The 12031-nt window shown below is 38.3% G+C and overlaps 1 protein-coding gene across 2 annotated transcripts in view; it reads right to left on the bottom strand.

Annotated features, from left to right (window-relative positions):
- Positions 1–2867: 2867 nt before the first annotated feature.
- wdfy4 (WDFY family member 4) overlaps positions 2868–12031 on the bottom strand; it is a 62869-nt gene continuing 53705 nt past the window's right edge. For both annotated transcript variants that reach the window (XM_084736717.1, XM_084736718.1), the window contains exons 57-64: positions 11019–11139; positions 8821–8978; positions 7617–7775; positions 7362–7541; positions 6505–6687; positions 5021–5108; positions 4218–4347; positions 2868–3242 (exon numbers count right to left, since the gene is read on the bottom strand). In XM_084736717.1, coding sequence (XP_084592843.1) covers positions 3179–3242; positions 4218–4347; positions 5021–5108; positions 6505–6687; positions 7362–7541; positions 7617–7775; positions 8821–8978; positions 11019–11139 — 1083 coding nt within the window. In that variant the 3' untranslated portion in view covers positions 2868–3178. The remainder of the gene's footprint in view (positions 3243–4217; positions 4348–5020; positions 5109–6504; positions 6688–7361; positions 7542–7616; positions 7776–8820; positions 8979–11018; positions 11140–12031) is intronic.

Genomic DNA, 12031 nt, shown 5'->3' with positions numbered 1-12031 from the left:
GGGTTAGGCTACAAGATGGTTCTGCCTAGGTGCAATAATTTATTTGATTTAATTATTCTGAGGAACCCAGTGGTTTGACATTTCATATCATAAAACCAGCGGTGTAGAGAGAATGGAGATGGCCGTTGTCTTTAGAGAAGGTCATTGCTCGCTCTCTGGGAAAATTATGAGGACTATTTTCCACTCTATTAAGCTACTCCACTTAGCACAATTAGCCACACACACAAAGGTTAAAGAGAGAGACCTCTTCCTTTATGATAGAGAGGAGTGGTGCATGTGCATGAGAGAGCAAGCACGAACAGCAGACACAAAAAGAGAACAAGTCTCCACAATCTACCATCGTTTAAAATGGTGTCTTATTCATTGGAATAGCAGTGCATTGATGTAGCAGTGTCAGTATTGTACAAACCCCGATTCCAAAAAAGTTGGGATGCTGCATAAAATGCAAATAAAAGTAGAATACAATGATTTGCAAATCATTTTTGACCTTTAAAAGTGTATAAAGACAAGATATTTAATGTTAAAATGAATACACTATTGTTTTTTGCAAATATAAACTCATTCGGAATTCAAAAAAGTTGGGATAGGGGAAACAAAAAACTGGGAAAGTTGTGTAATTCTCAGAAAACAGCTGTTTGAAACATTCCACAGGTATAAAGGTGAATTGGTAACAGACAATCTCATGATTGGGTGCGAAAAGGACATCCTTAAAAGGCTCAGTCGTGCATGGATGGAACAAGGGTCACCACTTTGTGAAAAACTGTGTGGGCAAATAGTCCAACACTCAATTTCAAGGAATTTAGGGAGTTCACCATCTACAGTCCATAATATCGTGGAAAGATTCAGAGAATCCCTCTCTGGACATCAGGGAAAAGGCTGAAAACCAACAATGAGTGCCTGTGACCTTTGAACCCTGCAGCAGCACTACTTTAATACATATATGAAGGACATTACTACACGGGCTGAGGAACACTTTAGAAAACCGTTGTCAGTGAACACAATTCATTGCTGCATCTACAAATGCAAGTTAAGACTTCACCATACAAAGCAAAAAAACATACATGATCATCCAGAAACTCCACCAACATCTCTGAGCCCGAGCTCATCTGACATGGACTGACGTAAAGTGGAAAAGTGTGCTGTGGCCTGATGAGTCCACGTTTCAAATCGTTTTCAGAAATCATGAATGTTGTGTCTTCTGGGCTAAAAAGAAAAAGACCATCCAGATTGTTACCAGCGCTTATTCAAAAGCCAGCCTCTGTGATGGTATGACATCCGTGAAGGCCTCGTCAATACTGACAGGAAATTACAGGTTTTGGAGCAACATCCAGATGACGTCCTTTTCAGGGACGTCCCTGCTTATTTCAGCAAGACAATGCAAAGACGCATTCTGCACAAAATAGGACAACAGAGACCCTGGGTTGTTGAGCATATGAAGTATCAAGCCAGATTAAGAAAGAATTTCACTTTCAAAACCTCAACAATTAGTGTTTACAGTTCCCAAACGCTCAAAGAAAAGGTGATATAACACAGTGGTAAACATGGCACTGGCACAACTTTTTTGGATCATGTTGCAGGCATCAAAATTAAGAATAAGTGTATATTTGTTAAGTGAAGTTTATCAGTCTTCAGTTTCAGTAAACATTTTGTCTTTGCACAATTTCAAACTTAATAGAGGTCAAGAATAATTTGCAAATCATTGCATTCTGTTATTATTTCTGTTTTACACAACTTCACCACGTTTTTGGAATTGGGTTTTGTACTTTTCAAAGATTAAGATCAATGTTGAAAGGGTTAAAGTTCTTACTGACTCTCTTAAAATGAGTCAGAGTGCGTTGTCCGGGCCCTGCAGTGATGACAGACATTGAACAGTCTGATGCGGCTAAAAAGCCGTATTTATCATCGGTTAACCATAAACACACACGCAAAAAAAGCTCAACGAGACCCAAGCAGATTTTACATCATCCACAACACGCACACTTGACATGATCACAGTAAACTTGTGGAGGATAATGGCACAATAAATGAAAAAGCAGTCAAATGCTCATAAATGCTACATTACAAAGCAGATTGGAAACACATTGTGCAAAACAACAAAGAAATGTAAGTATTTACAACTAACTAAACATCCTGAATTGTTCATACCACAAACATTTACCAAAGCAAAACACTAGAACCCTCACAGAATAAAATGCTGATGTGTGCACACTTTTTATAATAATGGATGCTCGTTGTGCAGCGCACACTATTAAATAGCTGCATTTCTCAGGGAACACTGGTTGAGTTTGCACACTCTTGTTTCAGCCTGAAGCTGCCCAGTTCAACCGCAGGCTTCTGCTGTGGCCCCCAGTTAGCTCTGCTAGAGTAGCAAGGGTTAATTTAAAGAACTGCTTTTAAGGGAGTGTTTTCCGTCGCATTCCTCATGCAAATATACCCAACGGTTCTCAAACCTTTAAACCAGCGTCTTTCCAGTTTCACCTTTATGTCCCAGATAGAATAAAATGTAATTAAATTAAAAATAAAATAAAATAAAATGGGGCTGCACAATTAATGAAAATATTATAAAAACTGCAATATAGTCAAGTGCAATATCCAAATTGCAAAAGCTGCAATTTTTTTTATATTTAATTTAATAAAGGAAAATGTGTTAAAATGAAATACTGTAGTGCTGCAGAGATGCCCCGGCCTGCAAATCTTGTTCTCCCGATGTTTGTTTGATACAGACCACTACAAATGTCACATCATCATGATTTTAATATTTTCTTCCAGTGAAAATGATAATTTCCCCTAATCATCAATCATACTGCTGATTTGCAACCACAAATCAAACTGATATAAATTAAAATAAAATAAACCTACAGGAGAAGTTTTTGGCAAATATTTGTCCATAGTTAAATTCAAATTTATTGAAATTCAGTATTTACAAAGACACACACGGAATTAAATATCTATGTAAGAAATAAAATATTCTATATTATCTGAGACTTGAATGTAGCAAATATTGTAACATAATTATCCCTGAATGCAAACACTCAGATCTGAACTGAAATACAGCAGATCTCAGCGCTCAGCTGGTGTCAGACCTGACGGATGTCCTGAGTCAGTGTCTCTCTGAGAGAATAAAAAGTGTCTAGAAACGGTGACCGGAGGCATGATTGTGCTCAGACCCAGATACCTTTCACTCACAGGTCCAGGTGAAAACTCGGCCCCAGGCATCACCGGCCAACAGAGTAGCGTGGCTCCTACAGAGAGAAAAGTGCCCGTAAATAATCGTGCAAATGCAAACGCATTCTGTTGTAAACCATGCAATAAAACACATACAATGTGAGTATCAGAGTTGGTGAGAATTCAGTTTGCTATCAGTTTGTTTCAAAAGAGTGTTAAAATTTAAAATTACACTTTAAATTACATGTTGTTCTTAATCCCTCCTCTCATTGCTGTGAGAAGTACCCAGGTAAAGAAGTATATTGTAGTGTATGAGAAATATAAATTAAGAATACAAGGGTTAGTATACTTGTCCTTCTTAATTTAAAGTATATTGAAAGTGCATTTAAAAATAATTAAATTCAACTTCAATGTACTAAAAATTAATGCATTAATTCTGCAATATTTAAAATGGTATTTCTGTGTACTTCCAGGAAGTGTACTGTATTGTTACTACATTTTAAATTGTATATTTGTGTACTTTTAAAAAGTATACTAAATTGCAAATACTTATAGTGGTACATTTCCTGTCTTAATTCCATTTCATGTCCTATGAAATACACTATTAGTATACTTCATTAAATGTACTTTCATTTTACTTCAATAAAATTGTATTTATGCTATTATGGTAAAAAGGAAACTTCATTACAGGTTTATTTAAAGTTGTCAGTGTACTTTGGGAAACACAAGCACAAAGCACAAAAGCCCAAACAAGGTAAGGTTTAATTTCATTAATCAAGCATTTATATTAGTACGTACACAGCCATATGCTTTAACTGTACGAGGTGTACCTGAAATTGTCCCACTTTAGCACATAAAAGTACACCAAATACACTTAAAATTCTGCTTTCCTACAATTTAATTACAACTAAAACACACTTAGTACAAAAAAGCAAACTTCAAATAAACTAATTATTAACACACTTGAAGTATCCTGATGGTTAGTCTCACTCAAGTGTGCTCAAATTGAATATATTAAGCATATGTATTTTGCAGCAGGGTATTCACTGTACCTGGACATGGCCAGCGCTGTGATGGCTGGATTGTTCTTGAAGCGGCGTTGCGACGCAGCCTGACTTCTGTTCAGCTCCTGACACAACACCAGATGTCTCTCCCAGCCTTTAACCTGGCAGGAGCTGCTCACTGAGGATACATCATGAGACAACATCAACCCCACTTTTATTACTGCATCACAGGGCAGGTGTCCACCCTGTCTGTAACCCTGACCCAGTGGTCCCCACAAAAAATCTGAATGTGCATTAAGACGGTGTTTATCTGTGGTCAGCAGGCTGTTAAAGGGAGAAAAATCCCTCGAATATAAACGCTTCAGTGTTACGTAAAGACTCGTCTCAATGTAATTTACCAAGCATAATACTCCTATGAGGTGACGCGAGGCTGTAACCAACGTATGCCAAATTGGATCTGGGTATTATTGCTTTCTAAATTATACAAGCACACACACGTCAGCAGAATTACTCATCAGTGTTTACTGCCTCTATGTTTAATAACTTTATAACAACATAATTCCTGCTAGCCCTAATGCTAGTGAGGGATGGGGTAAGCATTACAAGCTCTCATCTGGAAACCGCACTGTCTAGCTCTGAGATGAGCGGTTAAAAATAATCATCTCACACTTAAGGATTTATCTAATTAGATAGCGTTGATGGGTTTCTTTTTGAAACAAAACACAAGATTCATTTCTATTCTTTTTTTCTTAGTCTCACAGTTTCAGCACTGTCAGCCACTCCCATCATCTGTGTTGTTATAAATACAACACCTATATGCATATATCCTCTCCGACTGCCTGTAACATTACCGTCTCTCTCTGCTCGCTCCTGCCCTGGGGACATAGACTCTTCTGGAGGGCCAGGTAATTGTGTTCTGGTGTACTCTGTCTTCCATATCTGTGTGAGAGACACATAACGAGTAGAAAAATCACACGTAATTCAACATAATAACAAACACACTCACATACGCACCAGCGCGCATGCACATCCCATAACTCAAGGTAATAATAAAGTAATAATACCCTTTATGTGTGTACGTGTGTGTGTGTGTGTGTGTTGTGCGTGTGGCATGGACACCCACTCCCAAGTGAAGCCCAATTTAGAGTTCACAGCTTTGATTGCAGATAGGAAGCATATGCGTATATGCAGTCACACACACAACCCGTATACTGCTATTAATACCTTGATGGACATCCGAGCTGCTACCTGCGAGGCTAATACCAAAGTAATGACTGCTACATCAAAATACTGCATAAAAACTGATCTATTAGTCCTACAGAGAGCTGCCACACGGCGACTTTAACACTAGAACAGCCATGACAGTCATTTTGATCCTTTTTAAATTCATATACACAATAACTCTGTTGAATTAAAAAATACAATGCTCCTAAGTGTCAGTATTTCCATTTAAAATCTAAATTATTTATTATAAATTACACAAAAGGCAAAGAAAATGTGATCATTTTTAGCTATTTAGCTATTGGCCACATGGAAATCACAGCAGCTATATTCTTGCTTTTTTGCACTATTGGAGGTGCATCTTGGTTGCTTAGCAGCTGTCTGTGTCAAAGAAACTTTACTAAATTGCCCAAATCAGTGGAATTAATTTGAGAATTTGAGGAACATAAAGTAGGGGAGATAACACTTGTCTCAAGCTTGTCTGTCTCAGCAAATTTTGACACAAAGCACCATTACTTATTACACCAACTTTAAAATAAATTATTTTAAATCACAACTTAAAAATCACAAAAAATTACATAAATAACTAGGGATGTTAATGATTAATCAATTAATCCCCATTAAGAGTTTTACTGATTACAAATAAATTAATCGATAATTAAATGAAAGTCTAGAAACATCATTTGACATTTTGACATTTGACATTGTTTTGTCTGCGGCAAACATTTGTTGAATAAGAAAACTTCAACTTCAAATTACAAAAAAAGGGGAAAAAAAGAGAAAAAAGGTGTGCTACACCTATAAACAACAAACAGCTTATTCTATGTGATGGCATGCATATTGACAAAAAAATAATCAAAAAATTTGCATTTTGATGTTATCCCATTTTTAAAAGATATCCTAACAGAATACATGCATTAACCTCTTATCATCTTTATCTTTATTTATTTATCAGGAGAGATTATAGAGTTTGGTATTCAAACAGTTCAAATGGTTGTTATGGCAGTTTTATTAGTTGTGGGATTCTGCACTTCTAGTGTTAAAGAAGGATGTTCTCTGTCATACACACAGCAACCATAACATTATTACACACATAAAAGAAAAACACCCTCACCCGTATGATGCCGTCTGCACAGCCAGTGACGATGACATTCCTGGCATCCCACTCATGTCGCTGTGTGAAGCTCACACACAGGACGTCTGGTCGAGGCCCGCAGGAAGTGTCAATGCAGGTCAGCAGCTGACCCTTCATGGTCCACAGGTAGAGCAGAGGTCCCGCACATGACGCAATCTCACCCTTGGACAGAGTCATATGGTGTTGACGCCCATGTGTGCAAAGAGACACACAGAGAGGCACAAACAAGCAAAAACACACGCAAAGAGGATATGCAGGCTGTCAACAGTGAAAGTCCTGTCTTCCTCATACTGTGAGCTGATTTAAAGGGAACAACATTGAGCCAAAAATGGCAAAGAGCCAGAGAAAGATAGGAAAGGATTTGAAAGGAGAGTAGGTAGAGAACAACCATTAGTGTGCCTGATGCTTGGTGCATATCCCCATATTAATATTACCACTGCTAGGTAAGTATTAAGTGAGTAAGTAAGTATAAATAGCAGTTGCTGTATCACTGAGGTACATTAGCCAAAAGCTGCATGTGTCACTGTGAGAGAGAGAGGACAAAATGATCAACATGGAATAATAATAATGTCAAACAACATTTTGTGTTAATATCACATCTACAGCTCACTAGCCCCTCTTAAAATAAAGTTAAAGGATTTTATTTTGAAAATCAAGCCTCATCCTGGGAATCCAGATACTGTTACTCTATGGGGCTCATATTCTGAAATAAAACAAACAAACTAGGTCCATCCCTAGTTTCCTGTTAACATACAGTGGCTGTTGGGGACTTTTATTGTGAAGGGAAAAAAAACTCATCTTGAGTTTCCTGTTGAGATACATGAAAGTGGACTTACAGTTAGATCATTGATAGCCAGTGCAGAGATGCTGGTTGTGTGTCCGGCTAACTGGGTGATGTAGCTCAGCTCCTCCATGTCCCACAGGATACAAGTGAGGTCACGGGAGCCACTTACGATCATGCTGTGGACCTCAGACACAGCCAGGCAGGTCACTGAATCAGTGTGACCGTATAATGGCTGTGAAGACAAACTGAGTGAGTGTTTTTGTGTCTGCAAATACATTCTGGATGTTACTGATGCAGAAAAACCGACCTGTCTGAGTTTCATGTGAGCGGCTTTGTCCTTGTTGACTGTTACGTCCCACACACACACCACAGTGCTGGTTCCCGCAGTGACGATGGTCGTCGGGTTGGGACAGGCAGCGCACAACGTCTCCCCCCAGTCACACAAACTTTCACACACAGCAAAGATCTAAAGACAGTCACACATTAGCACATCATTAAGACACTGTGATCGTGTGTGTATATTAAGGGGAACATTCAGCGCTTTTCATGTGGATGTCAAGTGACTGTTAAGTTCTCCTGCTGCAAAATGTGACGTTCTTCCTGCACCCACTGATGTCACCATTATGTCACAGGACGTGAGGAAGAACTACAGACTATTTCAGCTTCAGTTTCTACTCTCCTTCTCTGGGTGGTCAGGGGGCATACTAGATGAGTGTTTTTGTTACCTAAGGCCCGAGATATTCTTGCTTTTAACTACACCTTTGCATACACATCCTTATGCATCATGGTCACCTTGCATATCCTGCATCCATTTAGAGCGATGGCTGTGCATGTTCTCAGAAATTAATGCTATGCACGTGCAGATGCAAATATGTTGATAAAAATCAAGTATGTCTGTGTTACAGTATGAGTTGATGGATATGTTTTAGCAGTTTAATACTTTCACAGATAATGTGATGCATGATTTAAATGTGGTAAGTTATCTTGATAATATATTTACACATATATACACATTTATTTATCATCTATCTCGTTGTTCCACAAAGTATTCTGTAGCAGACTGTCTGAGACATCAGATAAACAGAGTGTGCATTGCCAGCTATTGTAAATAAGTGCAACTATGAAATAGTTGTCAAGAAATCAGTTGACACAGCTATAAAGGCAGTATACGGCGCTATGAAGTACATGAAAGCTTGGCAGATCATAAAGATTACCTCACTGTTCTGATTGAGCGTGACTAGTGATCGTTGGAGTCAGCTGATACTGATTAGCTCAGACTGTGTGTGGCTCGAACCAGATCCAGTCAAATGATTCATATGTATGTGATTAAACTGGGAAAAATTCAGTTTCTAGAGGCTGAAACCGAGCACTATATAGTTATCTAGGTTTCATAAGTTTATTTAAAAAGTCTGCAGATGATTTGCAGTTTCATGCAACTTGATGTAGCTGGATGGTTGTGCATTAATAAAAACAATGTAAAGAGGATCTTTTGTACAGCCTGACATACAAACCTTTTCTGTGGCAACGTTTCCAAAGGCACAGCTGTTGTCAGGGAAGCCCCAGCTGAAGAAGCAGCCCAACAGAGGCGACAGGAGGAGACGGTTTCTCTCTAGGACCATGACCTCTTTTTCCAGACACAGTATCTGACCTACTGGGCCTCTCAACAGCTCTGCAGAAAGGTTTACAGCGTTATTGAGAGGGGGGCCCATCGGCAAAAACTTGTGGAAAAAAGTAAGAGGTTGTTTTTTTAAAAATGTCACTTAAAAAACCATGTGCACCCATAAAAAAGTTATTATTAGTTCAAAATAAAAAGTGACCTAATTCTGCCTTTTGTGTACCTGAATAAACTTGGCTGGCTGTATAAAGCTAATAGCTCTTCAAAAACATCACATTAAAGAGTTTGGTGGCTCAGTAAACTTGTAAAGAATTTCATTAAATTGACCATAGAAGGCTGGGCAATTAAAACGGCTATTCCCAGGTTACAACAAGCTGAGGCTCTGTCCTAGGGGGACACCTGCATCCTGGACAGCACTAGTGTGTGTGTGTGTGTGTGTGTATGAGGGTGAGGCAGGCTATAATTGTGCCTGTAATTGACCTATTCATGCAGGAACAGGCAGAAATCATTATATCCCATCGTCAGTTCTGCTTCTAAAATCCCCGGAAAGAAGTAGTGTCTGCATTAGTCTTAGCGTTCCTCCTCCTATTCATCTCTATCTGCTTATTGATCAGATCAGACACTCTAAGATTTAATATGAAATGTAATTTGCAGGAATCTCTCCCTGAGCATTCGCAGATTCATCTCCTCTCCCTCAGTGGGCCTGTAGGGATATTCAGATTATTAAGTAGGGCTCAGCGGAAGAGTCATCTCCATATTGTAGCTCTAACAGATAGCTCCTTCTACCCCTCCATAGTGTAAATTAATCTATGGACACTCTCGCTCCATTTCAACGATTCCCTTGAGACCTGGGAACATCTTATATATAATAATTGACATCAAAAGGTGTGAGATAAAATAAAGGAGGAACAATATGAAAATACATGCAGATGACTTGAATTGACTGAATTTAGTTTACTCAGCAGAAAATGGCTTGCTATGTTGATTCGGTTGTTTGATAATATCTGAGATTTATATGGCTATGTTTTAATTTTATACCTTCATTTAGGACAGGGGTGTCAAACATGCTGCCCACGGGCCAAAATCAGCCCACCACAGGGTCCAATCCGGCCCCCTGGATGATTTCGCAAAGTGCGAAAATTGCAGAGAAGTCATTAATTCCACTTTTTCAATAAAATGCACTGCTATTCCTAATTTTTCCACTGGGGGTCACAGTGATAATGAGAGTAGCAGGCCCTTTGCTCGATAAGCTATTATAGATCCCATGTGCCTCCGCTCAGACTACGTGACAGAACACTGTCGATCATAAGCTACTCTTCATGCAGGAGCCGCCGCTGGAAAATGTCTAATGGAGAGAAGTGGACATTTATTGTCGGGTTTATAAGAAAAATGGAACAGTTCCTATTTCTTCACGTGTAATGACAGTAGATGGATTGAATGTGGAATAACTGAGACACTGCTGAAATAGCACTTTTCCATTTTTCTTACGACATCTCAGGCTGTTCATCATCTGTGAATAGACTGAACATTTTTATAAAATACTTGTACTTCTTTAAACAAGAAGAAAAGGAAATGTTTGGAGAAGCTGTTTTTTATTGGTTATTATGCAATGGTTTTACTGGTCCAGCCCACTTGAGATCAAATTGGTCTCTATGAGGCCCATTACCTAAAATGTGTATGGCACCCCTGATTTAAAGGAACAGGCATTTTGGCTCAGTATACACTAAAAAAGTGCTAGCAGCCAGCAGACAATTAGTTTAGCTTAGCATAAAGACTGGAAGCAGGTGGAAAAATGTAGCCTGGCTTCATTCAAAGGTTAAAATGTCCCTCCCAGCTCCAAGCTCACTAATTAACACAATATATAGCATTTGTTTAATATGTGCAGAAATCCAAATGTGAAAACAAGTTTTAGAGGTGCTCATAGCCAGATTTGTAACTTTTCGCCGTGTCCTCTTGCTTCACAGTCTTTGTACTAAGGTCAGCTAAATGGCGGCAGGCTGTAGCTTCATATTTAGCGCACAGATGAGACAAAAAAAAAACATATTTCCCCAAATGTTGAACAGTCTGAGCTCTTCTTTTAGTATCTATCTGTACCTCTGAATGGCTGTGGAGTCGTCTTCAGTTTGTCCAGTTTGAAGAAAAATGGAGTTGGATGGGATGGTGACGATCCCTCTTTCTTAGAGCCACTGCGAGGCGGATGTGGCTTGGTGAAGAGCTATTTGAAAGACAGATGATTCACAAAGAGAGATTATTTTTAAAAATCAAAACGATGCATTCGGGTCTAGAAGGGAACCCGAGATTTACAAAACTGTCGCACTCTTGACTCAGCAAGGGCAGATACGCCAGGAGATGATATCATTTTGTAGAAGCTTTGTCACGTTTTTTTGGCAAATTATCAAATAACTACTAAATATTGTTGCTGCTTTGTGATGTCTGTGTCTGAATTACTTTAAAGTTGTACTGTAAACACTTTACATCTTATTAAACTATGACAAACAAAAGCAATTGTATGCTATATGACTACAAAAAAAAAAAAAGACTCATTTTAGGTAAGTCGTAAAGGGACAAATTATACTGTTGTAGACTACTTGGCTATTTTACAAGGTACATGGTTCATTTATTTATCATTTTACATCACAGGATTGTTTAATGAGATGCTACTTGTAGCCCCTTTACGCTGCTCATAAAACTTTATGTTTATTATATTTTATTATTATATTTATTCATTTATTATATAAATGGTTGAATAAATGTCATATAATACAAATTTATTACTAATCATATAACACAGGGTTGCATAACCAAATGCTAGTTGTTGTCTCTTTATACTACTATTATACTGTATAAATACATGAATAAATAAGTAATAAAAATAAACTGTTTTTAATGGGGGAGTACAATAACAGACTTGGGATGTGCCTACAGCCTGAGGAAAACCTAGGGAAAGGATTTTTAATATACTGTCTATGGGAAAAGCCCACGCAAGCAAGAAATAGCACGTACAAATCTCGCAAATCTAGGGTTCTTTTCGAGACACGGACATATGATACATCTAGGTGGATGGACAAAATGTTCTTCTTCAGGTTCCCCCGCTTTGCTTATTCTCT

This window comes from Lutjanus erythropterus, chromosome 14 (genome assembly GCF_056507025.1).
Source record: "Lutjanus erythropterus isolate fLutEry1 chromosome 14, fLutEry1.hap2, whole genome shotgun sequence".
Classification (NCBI taxonomy): domain Eukaryota; kingdom Metazoa; phylum Chordata; class Actinopteri; order Lutjaniformes; family Lutjanidae; genus Lutjanus; species Lutjanus erythropterus.
The sequence above is the reverse complement of the archived record's forward strand: the minus strand, read 5'-3'. Positions and strand labels throughout refer to the sequence as shown.